The sequence below is a fragment of the Bombyx mori genome, chromosome 23, assembly GCF_030269925.1.
Source record: "Bombyx mori chromosome 23, ASM3026992v2".
NCBI lineage: Eukaryota > Metazoa > Arthropoda > Insecta > Lepidoptera > Bombycidae > Bombyx > Bombyx mori.
Window position 1 is genome coordinate 17,322,656 of NC_085129.1, and position 22,419 is coordinate 17,345,074.

Here is a 22,419-nt window from a genome sequence, read left to right on the forward strand (position 1 = left end):
ACAATCTACTACCCATTTCATTAAGCGCGATACTATTCCAGAACATTCCAATAATTTAAACTGTAAAGATCTGATCTCTTAAAGAACTGTAAAGATTTTTTTTATTGCATATATGTATGGACGAGCTCACAGCCCACCTGATGTTAAGTGTTTACCGGAGCCCATAAACATCTACAACGTAAATGCCGCCATCCACCTTGAGACATGAGTTCTAAGGTCTCAGTATAATTACACTCACAAAGAGGTCCTACCACCAGTTAGACAATTAGACAAATCACTTTGACATTCATATTTTGAGACAAAAACCAGTCAGATCTGACTTCGACTTATCCCTCCCAGTTATGCGCGTATTTTGGCGCAGTCACAACGTTCCACGTTTGCAAGCTCGTCCTCCGATATTAACAACCCACTCTAGTCGCAGGCTACACCCTTGAAGGTTCGCAGCGGCAAACCACACCCTGTACCACACCCACCACCACCCATAACCACACCCAGCCTACGATTAGACTGCTGGACTATAAAACCAGCCAGTTTCATGTGAGTTTCTCACAATATCTTAATAGGCGACTAGCTCTTAAAAATTATCAAAATTTACAAGGCTCTGTTAAACTGGTGACGTCATTTGTGGCTAGATCATTCAAAATACGCATTATGTTAGCTTTTAAACTTGATTTAGTGATTTAAATTGTAAAATTAATATTACTTCGAATACCGTTGCATCGCTAGATACGAATGCACGTCTTATCGTTTAGGCCACGACGACTACAAAACATATATAATAATAATTAATTAACGCAGTTAAAAACATTTACGAAACTATGTCGAACTACATCTTTAAGCCGTTTCACGAGACATACAGAATAATTACGTTCACAATGATAGCGGCGATGATTTACCCGAATCCGGCCACCGAGAAAAGAAGACTTATATACATAGGTAAGCGCAGTTTTCAAAATAAGCATCAATCGATGCTTCCAATTAACGAATTCCTATCTTGACTGAAGCACCTCGATTCGATGAATGAGAGAAGAGTGTAAAAGAATTTGTTAAAATAAATAATAACTAAAAAAAATCACGCACGGTTATCCAACAACAAATTAAGATTCCCTGTTTTATGGGTATTAGAGACTGACGTACTTATGGAGGGGTGAAATACCCGACATTTATTTTTGTTATTAAAGGTACGTTTTATTTGGTATAAGCATCAACAGTTCGATATTTTTAATTGAACTTCAATTAAGTTTACTTCATTCAAATTGTTTGAAGAAGGATTTTTTTGTAATATCTTTTTCAAATTTTAAACATTAAATGGCTCTGCTGTAAAGTCCAAAAAATTTCACATAAACCAAACAACCTTTATCGATATGTACTTATATATATAGACAATAAACACCCAGAGAAAGAGTAAGCAAACCTGTTCATCACACGAATGTTTGTCCAGGACCTCGCAACCGTCAGGGGCGGTAATTATTGCACCACCGAATCGATCAAGTTTTTGAATAAACCCTTTCCATTCGTTATTTAAAGGACATTGCTTACGTCAATATCTCCGCAGGGCTGATGCTTCTGAGCGTGATCCCGCTAGCGTTTATGATCGTCACGGAAATGTACGAGTTCTTCATGGCGAGCGACCTCAACAACACAATACGACACAGCACGGTCATAGGACCGTTCATAGGAGGATTCGTTAAGGTACATTCATAGCCCACCGAGTTTCTCACCAGATCTTCTCAGTGCATCGCGTTTCCGATCCGGTGGTAGATACTGGGGCCAGTGTTAGCAACACTTTCGGTTTGAGCCCCGAGAGCTTACCTACACGCAAGGGTGAAGCTGAAATTGGTCGTTCGTTGGTGAAGCTGAAATTGGTCGTTCGTTCGTCGGCTTCGTTGGTCTTGAGTAGTGATCCTGGCTACTGTTTCACTCGCTACGAGTTCAATTCCAGGTCACATTCATTACATTTACGGAACTATTATATATTCATGTTCAGTTTAACACGGAACGTCTATTTTTTTAAATGATAACTTCTTGTGGGAGTTTAAGCCGCTTCGTTACGTAACGCGTTACGGCGTCAGTCTGTCTGGCTTCTCTTTCTCTCTCACGCATACGGCAGCGGTACTGAGAACGTATGTGACTCTTAACTATTTATATATCTTTATCAATTTATGTTACAATTTTCCTTAAATTATCATATTAATTTCCATAATATTTAAGTGATAACCTAAGCTTTTCTCAAGTTAAACAATTTCAATATTAAATAGTTCAACTTAGATTAATTTAAATTATCACTTCTATAGGGCGTCCCGAGAGGCATTTTTATTTGATTTTTTAAATTATAAATCTAGACCTTTACATACAATTAATGGGCCAATTGTATAAACTGACGGAGCTTTAGTAGGGGCGAGTAAAAGCCCACATGCCCTACGCCCCACTTAACTATAACGAAGAAAAGGGTTACGATAATTGAAAGTCTTTCATGAGTGCTCTCGATAAAACGCAACTAAAACGGTCAGGGAATAACATCGTGTAAGAAAAAACCAACCCGCAAAATTATAACTTGCGTAATTACTGGTGGTAGGACCACTTGTGAGTCCGCGCGGGTAGGTACCACCACCCCGCCTATTTCCGCCGTGAAGCAGTAATGCGTTTCGGTTTGAAGGGTGGGGTAGCCGTTGTAACTATACTGAGACCTTAGAACTTATATCTCAAGCTGGGTGGCGCATTTACGTTGTAGATGTCTATGGGCTCCAGTTACTACTTCACACCAGGTGGGCTGTGAGCACGTCTACTCATCTAAGCAATAAAAAAAAAAGTTTTTTTTTTAGGTGGCACTAATGTACTACAAACGAAGACAAGCCAATGAACTAGTCTCCGAAATAAACCGCGACCATCTAGCTTACAACGGTCTGAAAGGAGAGGACAGAGAAATCGCGGCGTCCAGCATCAGAAACTGTCAGATATACTGCGAGTTGGGCTGGACGCTAATAGTTATGAGTTGCGGCCTGTCCTTCCCGGTCATTGCGATTCTATTGAAAATTCACAGTTTCACTTTTAAATTAGACTCCACGAAGCATATGATACATGATATAAACAATCCCTTCACCGACGACCCGGAAGACAGGTCAGTTGACATGTCAATTTCCCGTGACCTTTTTTATTGCTTACTTTTAAACCCGGAAAAATTGTGATTTTCGTTAATACTGTTATAATGGTACAAGTAATGCCACCTGTCGACAGATGGCAAAAAGAGATATCGAAAAAACCAGAATTGTCTCCCGAATATTCCAGTTTCATCGAGAGAACCACCACCCTGCCTATTTCAGCCGTGAAGCAGTAATGCGTTTCAGTTTGAGGGGCGGGGTAGCCGTTGTATCTATACTGACACCTTAGAACTTATATCTCGAGGTGGGTGGCGGCATTTACGTTGTAGATGTCTATAGGCTCTGGTAACCACTTAACATCAGGTGGGCCGTAAGCTCGTCCACCCATTTAGGAAAAATAAATAAAAAAACTTCAGAGGTGCAAGGGACACCCGGATGGAACGAAGTTCCTTTCGATTAATTAGTGAAGAATTTGTAATTTTTTTTTTTAAGTTTTAATAATAAATTACGGCATTATGAAGAAGAAAAAAAACAATACTATGAACTAAATTACTATTGTTGAAACGCTATCTCGAGAAACTGTACTCATTACGCGGACCAATCGGATACGAGCAATGTCACGCGATAAGCGCCTACAAGTTGATTGGTCAGAATAACGGATCTAAAAAGTGTCGTGACAACTTTTCGTAAGAATTTTTTCCGTCTAGCCCCCTTTCACAACGCGCGATAAGGAACTTCGTTCCAAAAAACTTGACACCAGATGGACGCATGAAACGGTTTAGAGGTCCAAAACAAACACACTTGTCCGCAGATTTGAGTCACCATTCTTCGAGATAATGTTCGTTTATACGTTTTTCTCCTCGTTCATATACATCATCAATTACGTGGGATACGATGGCTTCTTTGGACTATGCATAAACCACGCCTGTTTGAAGATGAAGCTGTATTGCAGAGCGCTCGAAGACGCCATGAGGAGTGACAGCAGGAGACACGAGAAGATCGTTGCGGTCATTGAAGAGCAGAGGAGGACTTATGAGTGAGTTACTGGTGGTAGGACCTCCGGTGAGTCCGCACGGGTAGGTACCACCACCCTGCTTATTTCTGCCGTGAAGCAATAATGCGTTGGGCAGCCGTTGTAACTATACTTGAAACCTTAGAACTTATATCTCAAGGTGGATGGCGCATTTACGTTGTAGATGTCTATGGGCGCCAGTAACCGCCTAACACCAGGTGGGCTGTGAGCTCGTCAACCCACCTAACCAATAAAAAAAAGTCTCTTTTAAGGTGACCAGTTGTTATGCGGTTGTCCGTAGACATCAGAGCGAGAACGATATTTGACCTTGAGACCAAAGGTCAATACTTTCCAATAGCTTGAGACAAGAGATGAAATGATCACTCAACATCTCATTTGCATCATCTTCCCTGAGTCGCGTTCATCCTGTCTGAGGGCCGTGACCATCTCCTCCCATTATCCTTCTCTGGATGATTTTCGCCATCTTCCTCTGTTCTCGGCGGTGTGTATCGCATCGTAGACTGTGGCATCCAGAGTGGTGCGGATTTGGTCGCACCAGCGCATTGGATTGCGGCCACGAGATCTTTTGCCTGCAATCTTGCCAGTTACCATCGGCTTTTCAAGATTGTCACCGCTCTTTCTGATAATGTGACCGAAGAATGTGCATAAAGACTAATCAAATCAAAGCATCAGAAACTGTTGAGATGGTCCTATCCATGATAAGGCAGAGCTAAGCGCCCTGTGTATTCAAATCCACAAAACGTTCGGCTTATCCTTTTTTTTTCTACTTTTGCTGATAGCCTTGAGAGGCTATATCAGAGTTACCCTAGCATATAGGTGAGCTCTCGAAGCTCAAACCAGAGATGTTGCTTACACTGGCTCTAACAAGAATAGTGCTTCGGAGAATCTACCACCGGATCGGAAACGCAACCCACTGAGAAGATCCGGCGAGAAACTCAGTGGGCTGTGGGGTTAGTTTACTCGTCGCCACCAAGCCCTTCGTCACAAGCGACGGGTTTGACATATCCTTAATAGATTTCATTGTTTTAGGTACATCGCATTAATACAGGACACGTTCAACATATGGCTCGGTCTAATATATGTGGCTACGATGATACAAATGTGCACTTGCATGTATCATATTGTCCAGGTAATATTTTGGAAGCATTTTTTTTATTACCATCGATGGATAGGCAACTTAAGACTCACGGTGGAACGTCGTCAATAAATGAGACCCAGCCAAGTCAAAGCCAAGGGTTCCTAACGAATAGAATTGGCCTTCTCTTAAAGGCGACGACGAAATGTCATAGAATTAAAAATCTTTCCAGAGCTTCAACATAGACGTGAGATACATTATATTCGTGATCTCCATAATCCACATCTACCTGCCTTGTCGTTACGCAGCCAATCTCAAATGCATGGTAATTATATTTATTTATTTATTATTTTACTTATTTCTTTTACTGGTGGTAGGAGCTCTTGTAAGTCCGCACAGGTAGGTACCACCACTCTGCCTATTACTGCAGTGAAGCAGAAATGCGTTTCGGTTTGAAGGGTAGGGCAGCCATTGTAGCTATACTTGAGACCTCAGAACTCATATCTCAAGGTGGGTGGTGGCGTTTTGTAGATGTCTATGGGATCTTACAATGTTATCTTTGTTTTTATTTTATTTTATTATATTATCAATGGTAATGAAGATCCTATTCATCCAGGCAGCCGAAACCCCTACCCTGATCTACTGTTGCGGATGGGAGTCCGTATCGGACTTGAGGATCAAGAGAATGATGCCATTCATGGTAGCACGCAGCCAAGTCATCGTCGAGATAACGGCTTTTAACATGTTCGCTTTTGACATGGAGCTTTTCGTATGGGTATGTGTTTTCATTGTATCCAGCTTATCGAGAACGTTCTCGAATCTTCGAGAACTTAAATTAACCCAAACTAAACGATACGACTATGCCCACAAAGCTCGCAAGCAAGTACTAATTTTAACCAATACGTGGCTAACATATGCTACTCCAAAATTAAAGAGTGGACGGTTAGCGTGGTATGGACATGTGATTTTTTTCCTACCTATTCTGATAGCCTTGAGTGGCTATTTCAGCTTCTCCTTAACGTGTAGGTGAGTTCACTTAGCTCAAACCGGGAGTGTTGCTAACACTGGCCCTAACAAGAGCATTGCTTCGCAGAATCTACCACTGGATCGGAAACGCGACCAACTGAGAAGATTCCGGAAGACAAGCTCAGTGGGCTGTGTCTATGACCGGAGTTTTCCTTTAAAATCTGCAGACCCTGTACATATAACTAATAACTTTTATCTCATTTCAGATAATGAAAACTTCATACAGCATGTTCACGTTGATGAGATCTTAGTGAAGATTTATTTTCAGAAGCACATTTCAACATTTGATTATTTATTTATTATTATTATTATCAGTAGACTTATTAGAGGACTGTAAGGTTCTGTCATGACGACAGGAGAAGGGTACTGATTTAAGGAAGAGAGAGGGTAAAATGGAGTGGAGATATGAGAATAGAATGAAATGTTCTGAGAGCACCCGCATTAAGATGTTCACGCTGATGTCTATGCTGACATCTGTGCATTTTTCTTGTTGCTCGAATGTAGTTTGTTTAATGAAAAATAATGAAGAATATTATCGCGTTTTAATATCACGCTGTATACGGAATCCGGTAGTGAGCCAGCAATGGAACGCAAACATTTTGTACCCTCGTTGACCCCCCGCGCCTCAGTTCATTTGTACCGGAGTGCCGGCGGTGAGTATAATCGTTTTATCCGCCTTATAATCTAAGCCTCTTGGCTGATTTCAACTAAGGTGTCATTAGATTCGTCTTAATTATGATAATAAAACTGCATATTATTATATACATACAATACGTAGTCCTCTAAAGAGTAACATTAATTATACACTATTAAAAATGTAAGTTGCCAAAAATATAATCTAATTAGGACCTTCATCCTAGAAGGAATTTCGTTTCTTTTTTTTCCAAGACCAGAGACATTAAAAATCGATTTTATTTTATTTTATAACAGAATATAAATAAAATTGGAGTGTCTGTTTGTAATATCGAAATAACCGCTTTTTACTACACGCATATGAATATGTATACGGTACATACACCAAAATAACATTTTTACAACTTTTGTCTGTCTCTCTGTTTGTTCACGCTAATCCGAAAATAACCGCGGGTAACATCGCGGGACTCATCTAGTACAATACATTTATGTACCGTTGTTTCTTAAGCTTAGTAATTTTTTTTGGAGAGCACGCAATATAGTATGCACAATAAATATGTGGTAGCGCGGGGTCAACGACCTACAAACTCGTACCGTCAGAAAATAAAGAAACGGCCACTCACCGCTGCGTTCATATGGTAGAAGAAGTCGTGCAGTATATCGAATATCGAGGTCTCCGACAGGATCAGCTTCTGCAGGTTCTCCGGGTGGAAGTCGTGCCCGTACATGTCCACCGCCGACAGGAATATCGACTCCATCTGGTTGTGGCGGAGCTCGTAGGCGGGCTGGTGCGCCGCGATCAGCACCTGCACCACAAGCTGGTTGTACAGGACCGGGGGAGTCTCGGGTGGGGGTGGTTGGGGGGGGGGGGCAGTACCTGTCTCTACCTAAGCTTATAAGTCTTGAGAATATCAGCGTCGCCGGGCGAGTAGGTGAGCTCACGGGGCTCAAATCTGACGTTGCTGCTAACATGAATCTACCACCGGATCGAAAACGCGAACCACTGAGAAGATCCGGCGAGAAACTCAGTGGGCTGTGTCTGTGGGTTATTTCGTCGAACGATGACTGGTACCTGTGGTACCTAAAAGCACCGTTAGTGAATCGGGAGGATCCAATATGACGTGTTTAGGGCGACTTCGACTGTTTATCATTCGGTCCGCAGGAATGTAGTTACCGGCGGCCACGATGAGAGGGTTCTCGTGTCGTGGCCTGTCGAAATGGTACCTGTCTCGCTCGTAGCGCGACGCGGCTGTGCTCAGCTCGGTGGAGGGAGGTCAGCTCGTTCAGCGTGGCCGCCAGCTCGTCCGTCAGCCCTGGCTCATTGGACCACAGGTGGTCTATCAGCAGCGTCACCTGCAACAACACCGCTAGTTCAAGCACGAGCTACAGAACCAAGTTGACGCTTCGATCAGATACCGACCAGCAGATTCTTCTTGGCGACCTGGTTGTGGGAGAAGATCATGTTGGCGACGGCCTGCATGTCGTCCTTGTGGCGCTCGCGGAGGGCCACCACGCACTTGTCGTACGAGCCTGCAACAGAAGCACGCCCAACCCGTCACAAGGTCGCCTGACTTAGCCCGTTGCTGCCTGGTCTTCAACGGCTACCGATTATATCATGAACGCATAATTTGACCGGTTCCATGGTTGTTACTGCGGCAGTCGTTCGTGAACACGTGACAACCAAGATCGAGGGACTGCTGATCAATGGCCTTTGCAGTAGGCACTTGGAAGGAGAAAAAAAATAAAATAAAAAATGTAATGGTATAAAATGTATATATATAATGATAGTTATGTGTTAGATTTTTTAAGTCACTAACATAGATATAAGTAATTACTACTAACAAAATGTTATGGTTTTAAAAAAAAAACTGAAATAAAGTATTAATAATAATAATAATAATAATAATAGAGCACGAGGTATTTGACAAGTGCCTGAATCGCACTAACAAAATTACCAAGATATGTTTGCGTTCCGAACGCTATTCTAGACTCGTGCGAGCACACGGCCGCACCCGCCAAAGTGCGCACAGACGTTCCCACTCACCCAGCTGGAAGTTGCTCTCGACCTGGAAGTACTGCTTGAGCAGATCGTGCACGGCCGCCTTCATTCTACCTCTGATCCCGTTCCTGCATTAGACAAACCATTATTAAACACACATTAACTTCTACTTTTTTATTTCTCTTATATCATTAAAATAACAACATTTTAAAATTACAAAATTCATCTTGAAGAGTATTTATAATTATTTTTTTATTGCTTAGATGGGTGGACGAGCTCACAGCCCACCTGGTGTTAAATGGTTACTGGAGCGCATAGACATCTACAACGTAAATGCGCCACCCACCTTGAGATATAAGATCTAAGGTCTCAGTATAGTTACAACGGCTGCCCCGCCCTTCAAACCGAAACGCATTACTGCTTCACGGCAGAAATAGGCAGGGCGGTGGTACCAACCCGTGCGGACTCACAAGAGGTCCTACCACCAGTAAGTCGCAATTTAACGTCGGCTGATCAATGTAAGTCGGATCGGCGCGCACCTGTACCGCTGCACCAGCAGCACCAGCGCCTGCGTGCTCATGAAGAACACGTCGCGGTCCGACCTCTTCTGCAGCGACGCCGCGTGGCTGTACAGACAGAACATCACGTTAATTTCTTAGTAATGGCTAGTTTCGCATCAATTCGCAGGATCTTCGAATTTTTCGGTCACGTTCGGTAAAGTGGAAGGAAAGAGAGCTAAGGGGCATAATCCTGGTCCGATCAGATTGAGACGACATTGGACTCCAGCATCTATGTCGCTATCCACTGCGCGGAGGACAGGAAGAAATGGAGGGACATAATCCTAACGAGACTGCTCCGTAAAGGTCACGACCCTCAGCACTGAGGAACATGACGCAAGGAGGTGTTATCGATATTGAATGCGTGAGAATTAATCTTCATAATTTTTTACCCTGGTAAGGGATGAATGTTTGTGTTGGAATTGTAGTTGTTTACGTGTTTTTTTTTTATTGCCTGAGCAAGCAGACGAGCATACGGCCCACTTGATGGTGAGTGGTTACCGTCGCTCATGGACGTCATCAATGTCAGGAGCAGAGCCAAGCCGCTGCCCACATTTTAATACTCTCCACAAGCCTCGTTTGAAGACGGACATGTCATAGCGCTCAGGAAACACCGTGACACATACTGTACAAAATACAGAGAGAAGTGAAGTCCCTCCGCAAACTCAAGAGGTTCCAAACGGTCCGTGAAGATGGGATTATCGACATTCCAAACAGTTCTCTTCTGTATGGAATCAAAGGGAAGTAATTGGTGTTTGGGAGCCCAGAGGTGGGAGCTGTACTTCACGCGAGGCCGGACTTGTGCTTTATAAAGCAAAAATCTTTGACCAGACATGAAGTAGGCGTGGAGTCACTTTCCATCTTCAGACATGAGGCTAAAGCCTCAAACGCGTCACGTTTGTTCAACGCTTCAAACCAAAGCCCCCAACCCCAACCCCCGATAAACCAAGGACGTCAGCGGGTCCGGCGTGTCCCACCAGCCCGTGACCGGCAACTAACTGGTCGATGACGCTGGCTATCTGCTGGCTGGGGAACTGCGCCAGCACGCTGGTGATGTTCCGCTCGTACAGCGCCATCAGCTTGCGGACCTTCTTCTCCACCGCTATGGGGATCCGGCCCGAGGTTGACGACAGCACCTGGGTCAAGGAAGTGGAGTATTGAGACGTGGTCTCTAGTCGTGGAGCTACTGGGGCTCGTAGACGGTCACCACTGACCATCACAGTAAAGAATACAGGAAAAAAAATATCGGCAAGATTTCCTCGGATATTCAACAATTTATGTGACGTCATTAGTGGCCAGTACTTACGACAGCATACCAACAAATCATATACTGACACAAGATTGATCACATATTAAATATAAAATTACGTTTGTGATTCGTCTAAATAAAACTTATTAAGTTTTGATTTTTGATATTGAATTATAGTTTTACTAACTGTACCCGTCCGCTTCGCTGAGCATTTAAAATTAACATTAATATTTCTCACCCCCACAAATATTCTAATCATTAACGCCCCCGCAACTGGTGTAGGGAGTCCAACACTCATACAAATATTATCCTATTCATTAAGTACATATATTTTCTACATGGATACCAAGTTTCAAGTCAATCGGATGCACGGTTCAGTAGTTATAACGGAACATCCGTAAAAACCACTGTAGATTTATATATTAGTGTTATAGTTTTATTATAAAATCATTAAGATGCTTCGCGAATAGTTATTTGACTATTTAGTTGTCCTTTTCAAACTCTCTGAAGACGATGGTTACCTCCTGAAGCTCCAGCAGGGGCAGCGAGGGGTCCCGTAGACTCTGCATAAACTTCTCCACCACCTCGCGGAGTCGCGGCGTGTTGTACGGCTCGGGCAGGCAGTACCCTAAAATCAAACAAAAACTACTAATCGTTTTGAAGAAACTATCACAAATAATCATATGGCTCATCGTGGAACATGTACATTAACAGTGCCAACAGCTTTGTGAGATTTAACGGAAACCAATATAAGACGAACAAAGCCAATATCGTTTAGTTTCAAGTAGTTACCGGAGTCCATGGACATCATCACCTTGGAACGTAAGGTAGATTTCAATTTTGGTATATAACAGTCGCCCCACTCTTCAAACCGGAACGTTACTGGTTCGGGGCAGAAATAGATAGGGCACAGGTAACAGCATACCTTCTTTTTTTTCGAGCATGGGGTTCGAACTTCCTACGAGGTCCCCACGCTAAGTGGGGCAGGCGTGGTACGTGGAACTTTACAGTCTGCAGATATTAAGAGCAGACCACGAGCTCAAAGATGTTTTAAGGCCCTAAGGAGGGAGTGGGGGGTAGACTCGCAGCGTCACCCGTAATTACGCAAATAATTATTTCGGGTTTGATTTTTATTACGTGATATACGTGAAGTCGTCGTGGCCTAAAGGTTAAGACGTCCGGTGTATTCGTTGGTAGCGATGCACCGGTGTTCGAGTCCCGCTGGCGGGTACCAATTTTTCTAATGAGATACGTACTCAACAAATGTTCGCGACTGACTTCCACGGTGAAGGAATAACGTCGTGTAATAAAAATCAAACCCGCAAAATTATAATTTTCGTAATTACTGGTGGTAGGACGTGTTAAGAGTCCGCGCGGGTTGGTATCACCACCCTGCCTGTTTCTGCCGTGAAGCAGTAATGCGTTTCGGTTTGAAGGGTGGGGCAGCCGTTGTAACTATAGTGAGAACTTATATCTCAAGGTGGGTGGCGGCAGTTACTTTGTAGATGTCTATGGGCTCCAGTGACCATTTAACACCAGGTGGGCTGTGAGCTCGTCCACCCACTGCGGGACTCAAACCCCGGCACCATGCTACCCACATCCGCGAGAACTTACCGGCCAACGTGTTCTCCAGTATCGATCTGTACTTGTTGTGGGCGTGATTCAGCTTCTCCGAGACGGTAGCGTTGTCGTCCAACGAGAACTGGCCCTTGTACGGCTGGGCCGTCGTCACCAGCGACGGGTCGTCCAATTCTGGTGACAGATACATTTAACTAAACTAGTGGTCGCGCAGTAGTCGAAATTCGACTATAATTAATTGAAATTATAAGTTTTAACATTATTATGGTTCTATTGTCAAAGACTGTTATACTTCTATGATCTAATCATAGATTTCACCAAGACAACAGGCATAGATAAATAATATTAAAGACAAACAATAATAATCTATTCTCAATTTGACCACAGACTCCAAGCAATAACAAAAGTTTGACAATTGACAATAAACAATGTACAGTAGGCGCGTGAGTTCATGTCCATCCTAAGGAATGCGGTAGTGCTGTGACCTAGCTAATTAGGGTAATGTCGATAATAACTACCGATTTAGTCAACAGCTGTCAGTTTGGTGTAATGTAATTTTGCAAATTATGAAATAAAATAAATGTGATAAGTAATTACTTATTTATTTCTAAGAGAAAAAAAAATTTATTTCAATTACTTATCAGATGAAAAGACAACCGCCAGATCAGAGTCAGAATCAATATAGGTTTTTTCTACCTGAACTTGTTGGAAGCGGAGTAGTCATGGTTTATTCACAATCAAATAACACAATAACGTTAGCGTAAATTTTCGATATCGATAAGCGCGCGTCACAACCGTCAAGGACAACACTCGACGTCAGACAAACGCGGGGAGGCGGGCGGGGGCGAGGCGAACTGCCCCCGGGCGTCACCTCTGGCGCGGATGGACATGAACTCGCGCGCATACTGTATGTACTGTGTGTGCGTGTGTCAAATACATAGTAGTGTGTGTAATGTCTTTTTGTATTGGTTTAATGTATTTTTTGTGTATAATTAAATATATATATATATATTAACATTCTGCACTCCTTCTCTATATTTTCTATAAGCGTGGGAAATTTCATATTCCTCAGTCAGCGCAATTTTCGTAAAAAGGGATAGAAAGTTTTTGTTTCACGTATTAATATATAGATTAACCAAAGCGTTTATAACATTAATATTTCGACTCGGTGCAATAGTTAGCGTTTCTGGCTGCTGGGCAGAGAGTCGTGGGTTCGATTCCCGCATCGGGCAAACATTGTGTGATGAGCAAATATGTTTTTTTTGTGTCTGGGTATTTTTTTATTATCTATATGTATATATATGAACGTATATAAGTATTTTATCAGTTTCTGGTACCCATAACACAGGGAATGGTATTTTTGAGCCGGATGACCGTGTGTAAGTTATTCCCAGTTATATTTACAATTATAAGTATATTACTGTTGTTTATTGTATGTATACTAATGAACGGGGTCACGACCCGCCTAGTGTTTAATGGTTACCACAGTCTGTGGACAACCTTGAGACTTGAGGCGGATGTCTCATGATCTCCAGTCCGGACGAAACCGTTGGCGTGGCCGCGTCCCCCGGCTGCCCCCACCTACCCAGAGTCCCGATCAGGGAGCCCATGTCCAGGACCGCTCCGGGCCGCAGATTCCACGTGACCTTGCCGGATTCCGGGGCGGACAGCGTCATCACCATTTTCATCACCTAATTCGGACAAAAGACGAACAATTACATACAGTATTTTTTTTTGTTCATAGCTTAGATGAGTGGACGAGCTCACGGCATGTTAAGTGGTCACCGAAGCCCATAGACTTCTACAACGTAAATTCCCCCACCCACCTTGAAATAATAGCCTTCAAACCGAAACGAATTACTGCTTCACGGCAGAAACAGGCAGGCAGGGCACCCGCGCGAACTCGCAAGATGTCCTACCACTCTCTATAAGCTGTATTATAGAATGTGGAACCTGCTCGTTTCTACCATGTAGCGTACGTCCGCTTGCCATTTAAGTGAGAAGTTTTGGACAGGTAGCGTGAACTTAACAATTCTCAGTAAAAACGGAGACTTTAGAACTATTATTTCAAGGTGGGTGGCGACATTTACGTTGTAGATGTCTATGGGCTCCGATAACCACTTAACACCAGATGGGCTGTGAGCTCGTCCAGACATCTAAGCAATAAAAACACACGTACCTCGATCTCAGCGTAGGGCTGTCCCTTGTCGACGTGCCCTCCGTCTTCCACCAGCGTGTTGATCAGCTTCCCCGCTGAAGGGGCCCTCAGACTCGAAGGGTCCTTCTCCTTCTCGAAGACCACCGTCTGGTTTCCTATGACTATCCTGTATTTGTCAACTTCGTCTTTCAAGTAGGTCGTGAAGGAGGCGCCGTCCACCGATAAGAGGGTACCTTGATTTGGGAGAAAGTTATTTAAGACAACAGAAAAATGTGTACATATCTGTATCACAGATGGCAGAAGTGAAACCTTCAGAGATGTTTCTCTAACAAACTAAATCGATAGAGGAAAGGTTATTTGGTTTAAACGAAATTTTTGCAAGTTTACAGTGGAGCAATTGAAAGTTTAAAATTTTAAAAAAATATCGTAACAAAGAAAAACTTCTTCAGCTATTTGAATAGACTGAACTTTATTGAAGTTCAATTAAAAACATCGAACTGTTGATGCTGATAGCAAATAAAATGAACCTTTAATTACAGAATTTCATTTACACAAACATAGCCCCCGGCCCTGAGCGCTCTCTCGTAAGAGTATAGTCACCCCGCTCAGCAGACTATAATTACCCTCCGCAGAGATTTTTTTTATCGCCCTTGCAGGCAGACGAGCGTACGGCCCGTCTGATGGTCAGTGGTTATCGTCGCTCATGGACGTCAGCAGTGCCAGAGGTAGAGCCAAGCCGCTACCTACCTTTTGAGTACTCTCCACAAGCTTCGTTTGAAGAAGGACAAGCATACGTGGCAAACAAGATTTCTGGAAACGCACTGTGGATGAACGCAGTGGCTCCAGGAATATGCCCCCTTCCAAAGTACACAGTCGTGTCGATGTCCCCCTTAACCCCCCTCATGCCCCCCACCGTCCCCCCGTCTACTCACCGCCGTCGGTCAGCTTGTGCACCTCCAGCTCCTTGAAGCTGCCGTTCATGGCCAGGAAGTAGGACGTAAGGCCGGACTTGGTCGCCGACACCTTGTACTTGTGGCCGCTGTGGATGAGCTCCACCTCCACCGTGTTCGACAGCTGGCTCGACCCTTGGATCTGACCTCTGAGCGGAGAACACACTTGGCTGTGAGTGCTTGGGGCGGCGTGAGGGTGAAACTTATGACTTAACGAAAGAATTTTGAAGCCGATAATCAACAAATCTAGGATTTGCTGTACCGGGCCAGGAATTACGTAGGGGGGACCACACCCACCGGCCTAGGGTCAGCGCAGGAACCACTTCATTACCGAGACGCGTCAGAGAGCTTTAAAAGCAGACTTACCAGCCCGGTTATATCTGGTTATCCCCCCTCCCCCCCAGGTTACCGGCTGTTAGGTAGACGAGTTCGTGCATACTTCGAGCAGTAGGAGAGCATCAGCAGACGCGTGTCTGATGTAGAGAAATCAGAGACACCACAGACCGAAACTCAGAACTCTGTTATATTATAACACAGCATCAGTCTGATTAACATCCCCAGTCACTCAAAAGTGTACGAATTGTGTACGAACTCTAAAGTGGGTCGTTGTATTGACTCAATGATGTCTACGGACCTCTATAACCACTGCACAACAAACTTCAAGCAATAACTGAACGAGTTTTAATTATTTTTTTGTTGCTTAGATAGGTGGACGGGCTCACAGCCCACCTGGTGTTACTGGAGCCCATAGACATCTATGACGCAATGCGTCACCCACCTTGAGATACAAGTTCTAAGCGGCTGCTTCGCCCTTCAAACCGAATCGCATTACTGCTTCACGGCAGAAATAGGCAGGGCGGTGGTACCTACCCGCGCGGACTCACAAGAGGTCCTACCACCAGTAATTTGTACTTCCGTGAGAGATTTATAAATGATAGCTCCTCACTTCTCGAGCGCGCTCTTGAACTCCTGGAAGTTGGCCGTGATGATGCTGTCGGCGATCAGAATCGAGCCGCATATGACGCCCAGCATGATGTCCGGCTTCTCCGATTGCATCTGCGAAGTTAAATCGAGTCAGTTACTTAATTAGATTTGATATATATTATATTTTAAGCTAATAGCCTTGAGAGGCTATTTCAGCGTATCCTTAGCTAGTAGGTGAGCTCACGGGGCTCAAACCTGACGACGTTGCTAACACTAGCCCTAGCAAGAGCAGTGCTTCGCAGAATCTACCACCGGATCGGAAACGCGACTTACTGAGAAAATGCGGCGAGAAACTCAGTGGGCTATGTCTGTGGGTTAATTCACTCGTCGGCAAGCGACGGGTTCGACGAAGACGATGACCGGTGCTTCTGGTACCTAAAAGCACCATGATATATATTTGATACTTTAGTATTCTTTATATCAAATACTTCACTTTCGAATGAACGATATAATAATATTGTGCGAACTACCGTTTACCTATAGCGCGATATGGTAAGCTCTAGTGCAGTCGAGCTTTATAAGTAAGCTCATCGACCCCAACGATGCCAGGGGCTCAGCCAAGCCATCATCATACTCTTCGCAAACCTCGATTGATTAGAGGAATTGAGTATTACCAGTGTGCTTAGTGCGAGTTTTTTAACGTTCTGGATAGCGTAAAAATTAACTCAATTTTGTATGCAATTGGAACAGCGCCCCTAGCGGCTAACGTAGGCAAACGATCCCATTCCATACAAATTGAGCTAACGTTTACGCTATCGAGAACGTTAAAAAACTCGCACTAAGCACACAGATAAGATACGGTTTACTGAACTCACCCTCTCCGCAATAAGAGCGTCCAGCCAGCTGGTGTCGATGTTGTTCTCCTGGAAGGAGGTCGTCTCCAGCAATGTGATGAGGTACTCCACGGTCGTTCGGAAGTCGCCCCGTATGCTCAGCTCCTTGAGGGCTATCACCAGGTTTCTGTTGGACAGTCGGTACAGGCCTTCAATCAGACGGAATGGGTGGGAATCCCGCTACCAACTGCAAACTTATGTTATACCTTATCGACATTCATGTTTGAAACTAAAGTGTGCTGTAGACGTGTATAGGTTGGACCAGACCAGACCGTATTTATAGGTCTGGAGGCCTCAAGGGCAACAGAAGAGAGAGAAGCGGAGGCCCCCTGGCCCCAAATTATTTCCCAAATAAAATGAATTTTCAATAAATAATTCATTGTGAAACCACGTAGAATCTCTTAGTATTTGACAAATATAATCGGAGATAAGAATTATCTGAAATTAAATTTCGGAGAAAGGAAAAGATGTTTACTAAACTTAGGCCAACCAGACGAGATAATAAACGTAAACAAGCGGACCGTTACTGAGTTACATTGCGATAGCGAGGGATTATTATCTCTGTCCTTATCACTCGTACGCGCAGTTATGGCGTCAGTCGGACTCGGACTCTTCCGACGAATCATCTTTGTCTAGTACAGATGACAGCGATTAAAATTCGAACTTTGTAATAATTTATTTAAATAAAAATGTTTTTTACTCCTGAAACTTTGTTTACATTTTTTATCTCGTCTGGTTGGCCTTACTTTAATGTTTACTTGTTGGAATTTGAAAGATTTCTTTTTTAAAGTTTCTATTGTGGGGGCCCTCCGTTTGTGGAGGCCCCGAGGCTTTCGCCCCGGTTGCCCTCCTCTAAATCCGGCCCTGCCGAAGACCTCCCAATGAGCGAGTGGTATTTAGTGTGCACTCAGAGTAGCATCGTAATGGTTGGTACACATGTTACTCACTCTCTGGCCTGCTCCCGGGTCTCGCCCCAGGAGAAGCAGTGTCCGAACTGCGAGTCCGCGAACTCGTGCAGGCCGCCGGACGCCGCCACGCTGAAGTAGCCCCACACGTTCTTCGAGGACCTGAAGTTCAGCTCCTGGACCGTTCCGGAAGAAGGCTTGAAACCTGAACGAAAAGATTTTCATCGCTTAGATACAGGAAAGGTATAAACGTTTTGTTACTGCAGTAGTAAGCCGAGAGCAATAATATTGAAAAGTGACGTCACTGTACGCCATACAGATTATAATCGAAGGGTGAAAGGATATTTGATTAAAGCGACATTTATATTTGTAATTAAAGGTGCGTTTTATTTGGTATCAAGCATCAACAGTTCGGTGTTTTCAAATGAACTTCCATTAAGTTTACTCCTGGTGTTAAGTGGTTATTGGAGCCCATAGACATCTACAACGTAAATGCCGCCAGCCACCTCGAGATGTAAGTTCTAAGTCCAAGTATTAACAGTACAACGGTTGCCCCGCCCTTCAAACCGAAACGCATTGCTGCTTCACGGCTGAAATAGGTGGAGTGGTGGTACTTACCCTCGCGGACTCATGATGTCCTACCACCAGTAATAGCTGAAGACGTTTTTTCTAAATTTTAAGCTTTAATGGCCTTCCGGTAAAGTTGCAAAAATATCGCTTAAGCCGAATAAGTTGCCTTTCATCCCTCTATAGATGCAGTCTTAATTTTCGCAACTCTTACAAACCTTCGTCCGGATTTTCCGAGGTGATCCTGGCGGCGATGACGTGGCCCCAGGGCGAGGGTCGCTGCTTCGGCTCGTCAAAATCGATCTGGGTCATGCCCCACGGCGACTCTCCGTATAGAAGACGTATATCTTTTATGTGATACAGAGGGAGACCCATAGCAATCTGTACAGAGATAATCAAATTATTTGAGACTAGAAAAAAAGATATTAGTATTAATTATCTTAATAGAAAATGAGAAGTTTAGATAATCATTTTACTGGTCGTAAGGCACGAGTCTTGCGAGTCCACACGAGTAGGTACCACGGCCCTGCCTATTTCTGCCGTGAAGCGGTAATGCGTTTCAGTTTGAAGATGAGTCAACCTTTGTACTGTAAAACTGAGACTTAGAACTCATGTCTCAAGGTGAGTGGCGGCATTTACGTTGTTGAGGTCTATGGACTCCAGTAATCACTTAACACTAGGTGGACCGTAAACTCATCTACCCATTTAAGCAATAAATAAAGTTAAAAAAAAAAGTAGTAGAACAGCCAACATAATATATATATAAAACTAGGCAGTAAATTAAAGATTTACAGACTACGCTACCATTGGACCCTACTATACGGTAAGCCGAGTTATAAAAGACCTTGGTCTACTCTAGTCTACTCTGGTCTACTCGGTAGAACGCTTGTCTCTGTGTAATTCCACACCAAAACTACTTTATAGGAGCTTTCACAAAAAGAAACCACTAATTTAATTCTGAACACAAAAAGACCCCGGTCTACTCTCCCTCTTTACTCTACCCTTCTATTAACTACACCAAAAACTACATACCTGAAGTTGTGCGGCCGGTAGATTCACGTCCGCCACCATCTCTGTGCAGGGATGCTCCACCTGGAGTCGAGGGTTCAGCTCTAGGAAGTAGTAGGAGCCGCTCGAGGGATCGTACAGGTATTCCACTGTTCCCGCGCTAACGTAGCCCACCATCTTGGCCAGACGCACCGCGGCCTGCGAACAGAACGGTAAGTGAGAACAGCTCTCTTGAGCTCACACCCCACTTGGTGTTAAGTGGTTACTGGAGCCCATAGACATTTACAACGTTCATGCGCCAACCACCTTGAGATATAAGTTCTAAGGTCTCAAGTATAGTTACAACGGTTGCCCCACCCTTCAAACCGAAACGTATTACTGCTTCACGGCAGAAATAGGCAGGGTGGTGGTACCTACCCGCGAGGACTCACAAGAGGTCCTACCACCAGTAATAGTGGTTGCGCACTTCAGCCATGCCAGGGTCAAGATTAAGATGCTGCTGCCTAGCTCGTCGTCTCTTTACAGAAGAACGAAAGCATACCGAGAGGTGTAAGGCTGTCTGGTACTGTTACGCGTTGGGGTTCAGGATAAATAAAACATTCTACTGAAGTGTAAATTAACACTGTATTTATCTTAGGACACTTAAAACACTTCACAAAAACTTTAAAAGTCTCAATTCGTCTCTTCCACTTCGCCTCAGGTTATCTGTTCACTGTTTCGCTTCGAGTAGTTCCGATTACTAACCGATCGTGCGTGCCATCTCGGCAACGCTGCCATCTCTGCAACGCTTTTCTAGTCAATACGACATCCCTAAAATTATCGAGAAAATTCCTCACAAGTTGAGTATTTTCGATGTGTAATTGTTTCCGCTATACTTCCGTTGTACTTCTCGAGCGTTTTAGACGTTACTAGAACCTCTGATATTCGTTTCGCTTAATCGGCGATAGATGGCGTTACTCTTACCGGCGTAACAGTATTATAAACTCCAGTCTACTCTATTCAAATAAAATTGTTAGGACAATTTTTTCCAAATTTTAAACATTAAATGGCTCTCATGTAATGTTTCAAAAATGTCGCTTAAACGAAACAGCCTTTTACCCCTCGACATTATCCTAACTAGTAGCATCGGATTGATGAGGAAAATGGAGTTCGTAGCCCGGCTACCTCGAGTTAAGAGACACACCTAAGAGACTATAAAACGTAAATACTCATCCATCTACAGGGGACCTGAACCTCATGTCTCAAACTCACCGATCGAGCGTGAGTCTATCAAGGGAAACTTAAGAGATACCTTCTCCATCTCGATGAAGACATCAGGCTTCGCGACGGCGGCCGGTGCTTCCTCGATGATCTTCTGATGGCGACGCTGGATGGAGCAGTCGCGCCCGAAGAGCGATATCGCGTTACCTGATCGGTTTATGAAACAAATAATATTATAATAAAAATAAATAATAATTTATTTATTTATTTATTTAAGGATTACCGACATGGTTTACAGTAAAACATAAAATAACACTGACATGTATAGAGCAATTGATAACTGCAACTCTAATTATAGGCAATCACAGCATGCATTACATTAATATATTAATAGATTTAACAATACTATTAATAATAAAAAAAAAAATTCAAAACAAAAGAAAGACAACAAGGGCAGTAATACACGAGTACTCAGACCAAGGCTGAGGCTGAGGTTCAACAACAACTTTTTATAATTTTGTTCTTAAAATTGGAAGGGAATCGCCAAATATGTCAAGGTTTTCAACTTTTCTTACTAGATTATTATAAAGGTTAGTTAAACGAGGAGTAGGTGAGTGCTTGTCTAGATTGGTTCTGCTAAAGCGGGTGCTGAAAAGAGCAACGGGGCGACGAGGTAACCTAGATGGCACCTTCAAAGAGAATTTATTGAGGAAGAATTGGGAATATAATAAAAATAGTGTACGAAAAAAAATTATTTTATTGTAAAAAAACCGTGGGGTGCATGGTATCGCTAGTTGTAAATATGTTATGACCTGTACTGTAGACGCGCGAGTTCATGTCCATCCTGAGGAATGCAGTAGTGCTGTGATCTAATTAATTATGGTAATGTCGATAATAACTACCGATTTAGTCAACAGCTGTCAATGTGATTTAATGTAACGTAAGGTAATTTTGCAATTTATGAAATAAAATAAATGTGATAAGTAATTACTTGTTTATTTCTAACAGAGAAAAATATTATTTAAATTCCAATTCAATCACTATCGAATGAAAAGAAAACCGACAGATTAGAGTCGGAATCAGTATGTATCTTTTTCAGTAGATTTTTTTCTATCTGAACTTGTTGGAACACAACAGCGTTAGCGTAAATTTTCGATAACGATAAGCGCGCGTTACAACCGTCACGGACAACACTCGACGTCAGACACTCGACGTTGAACGGCCGTCTGGTGTAGTGGTAAGTGACATGGTCACTACACAAGGGGGTCGCGGGTTCGAATCCCGCCAAGGGAGGATATTTGTATGATAAATATAAATGTCTTTTCCAGGGTTATGGATGTATCTTAAATATATGTATGTATAATAAAATGTGATGTGTGGGCTATCTTAATGAAACGAGTGCTTTGGTCGACGATCGTTTATTGACTGTCTTACTAATTACTTAATACAAAATACAATGGTTATACCTATACTACAACTAAAGTAACGTGTTGTTGCACACTACAAAAAATCTTATATTTATTTCCGTCATCTGGTACCTTTAACACAAGTTCTTTACGAACATAC

General features: G+C 43.2%; 2 protein-coding genes across 5 annotated transcripts in view; one reads left to right on the forward strand and one right to left on the reverse strand.

The window, feature by feature from the left end:
* LOC101738903 (acetyl-CoA carboxylase) overlaps window positions 1-22,419 on the reverse strand; it is a 113,290-nt gene that overhangs the window by 29,455 nt on the left and 61,416 nt on the right. For all 4 annotated transcript variants that reach the window (XM_012694320.4, XM_021351021.3, XM_004930701.5 and 1 more), the window contains 17 exons: window positions 20,945-21,060; window positions 19,678-19,851; window positions 18,864-19,026; window positions 18,121-18,283; window positions 17,156-17,300; window positions 16,303-16,412; window positions 15,339-15,505; window positions 14,428-14,639; window positions 13,834-13,939; window positions 12,285-12,422; window positions 11,192-11,298; window positions 10,421-10,557; window positions 9,404-9,490; window positions 8,910-8,992; window positions 8,286-8,395; window positions 8,090-8,218; window positions 7,489-7,671 (listed from right to left, as the gene is read on the reverse strand). In XM_012694320.4, coding sequence (XP_012549774.2) covers window positions 7,489-7,671; window positions 8,090-8,218; window positions 8,286-8,395; window positions 8,910-8,992; window positions 9,404-9,490; window positions 10,421-10,557; window positions 11,192-11,298; window positions 12,285-12,422; window positions 13,834-13,939; window positions 14,428-14,639; window positions 15,339-15,505; window positions 16,303-16,412; window positions 17,156-17,300; window positions 18,121-18,283; window positions 18,864-19,026; window positions 19,678-19,851; window positions 20,945-21,060 — 2,330 coding nt within the window. The remainder of the gene's footprint in view (window positions 1-7,488; window positions 7,672-8,089; window positions 8,219-8,285; window positions 8,396-8,909; window positions 8,993-9,403; window positions 9,491-10,420; window positions 10,558-11,191; window positions 11,299-12,284; window positions 12,423-13,833; window positions 13,940-14,427; window positions 14,640-15,338; window positions 15,506-16,302; window positions 16,413-17,155; window positions 17,301-18,120; window positions 18,284-18,863; window positions 19,027-19,677; window positions 19,852-20,944; window positions 21,061-22,419) is intronic.
* Or-14 (candidate olfactory receptor) lies at window positions 819-6,483 on the forward strand. The gene is made up of 8 exons (NM_001173131.1): window positions 819-936; window positions 1,556-1,692; window positions 2,823-3,118; window positions 3,910-4,134; window positions 5,161-5,260; window positions 5,439-5,531; window positions 5,823-5,981; window positions 6,439-6,483. Exons 1-8 carry the CDS (start codon window positions 819-821, stop codon window positions 6,481-6,483), a joined length of 1,173 nt encoding a protein of 390 aa, NP_001166602.1.

Bases quoted from the DNA above. Each gene is read 5' to 3' on its own strand.
- Or-14 (NM_001173131.1), top strand. From the start codon at position 819: ATGTCGAACTACATCTTTAAGCCGTTTCACGAGACATACAGAATAATT. The intron at 3,119-3,909 runs GTCAGTTGACAT...ACTTGTCCGCAG, and splicing joins ACCGACGACCCGGAAGACAG to ATTTGAGTCACCATTCTTCG. The intron at 4,135-5,160 runs GTGAGTTACTGG...TCATTGTTTTAG, and splicing joins GAGCAGAGGAGGACTTATGA to GTACATCGCATTAATACAGG.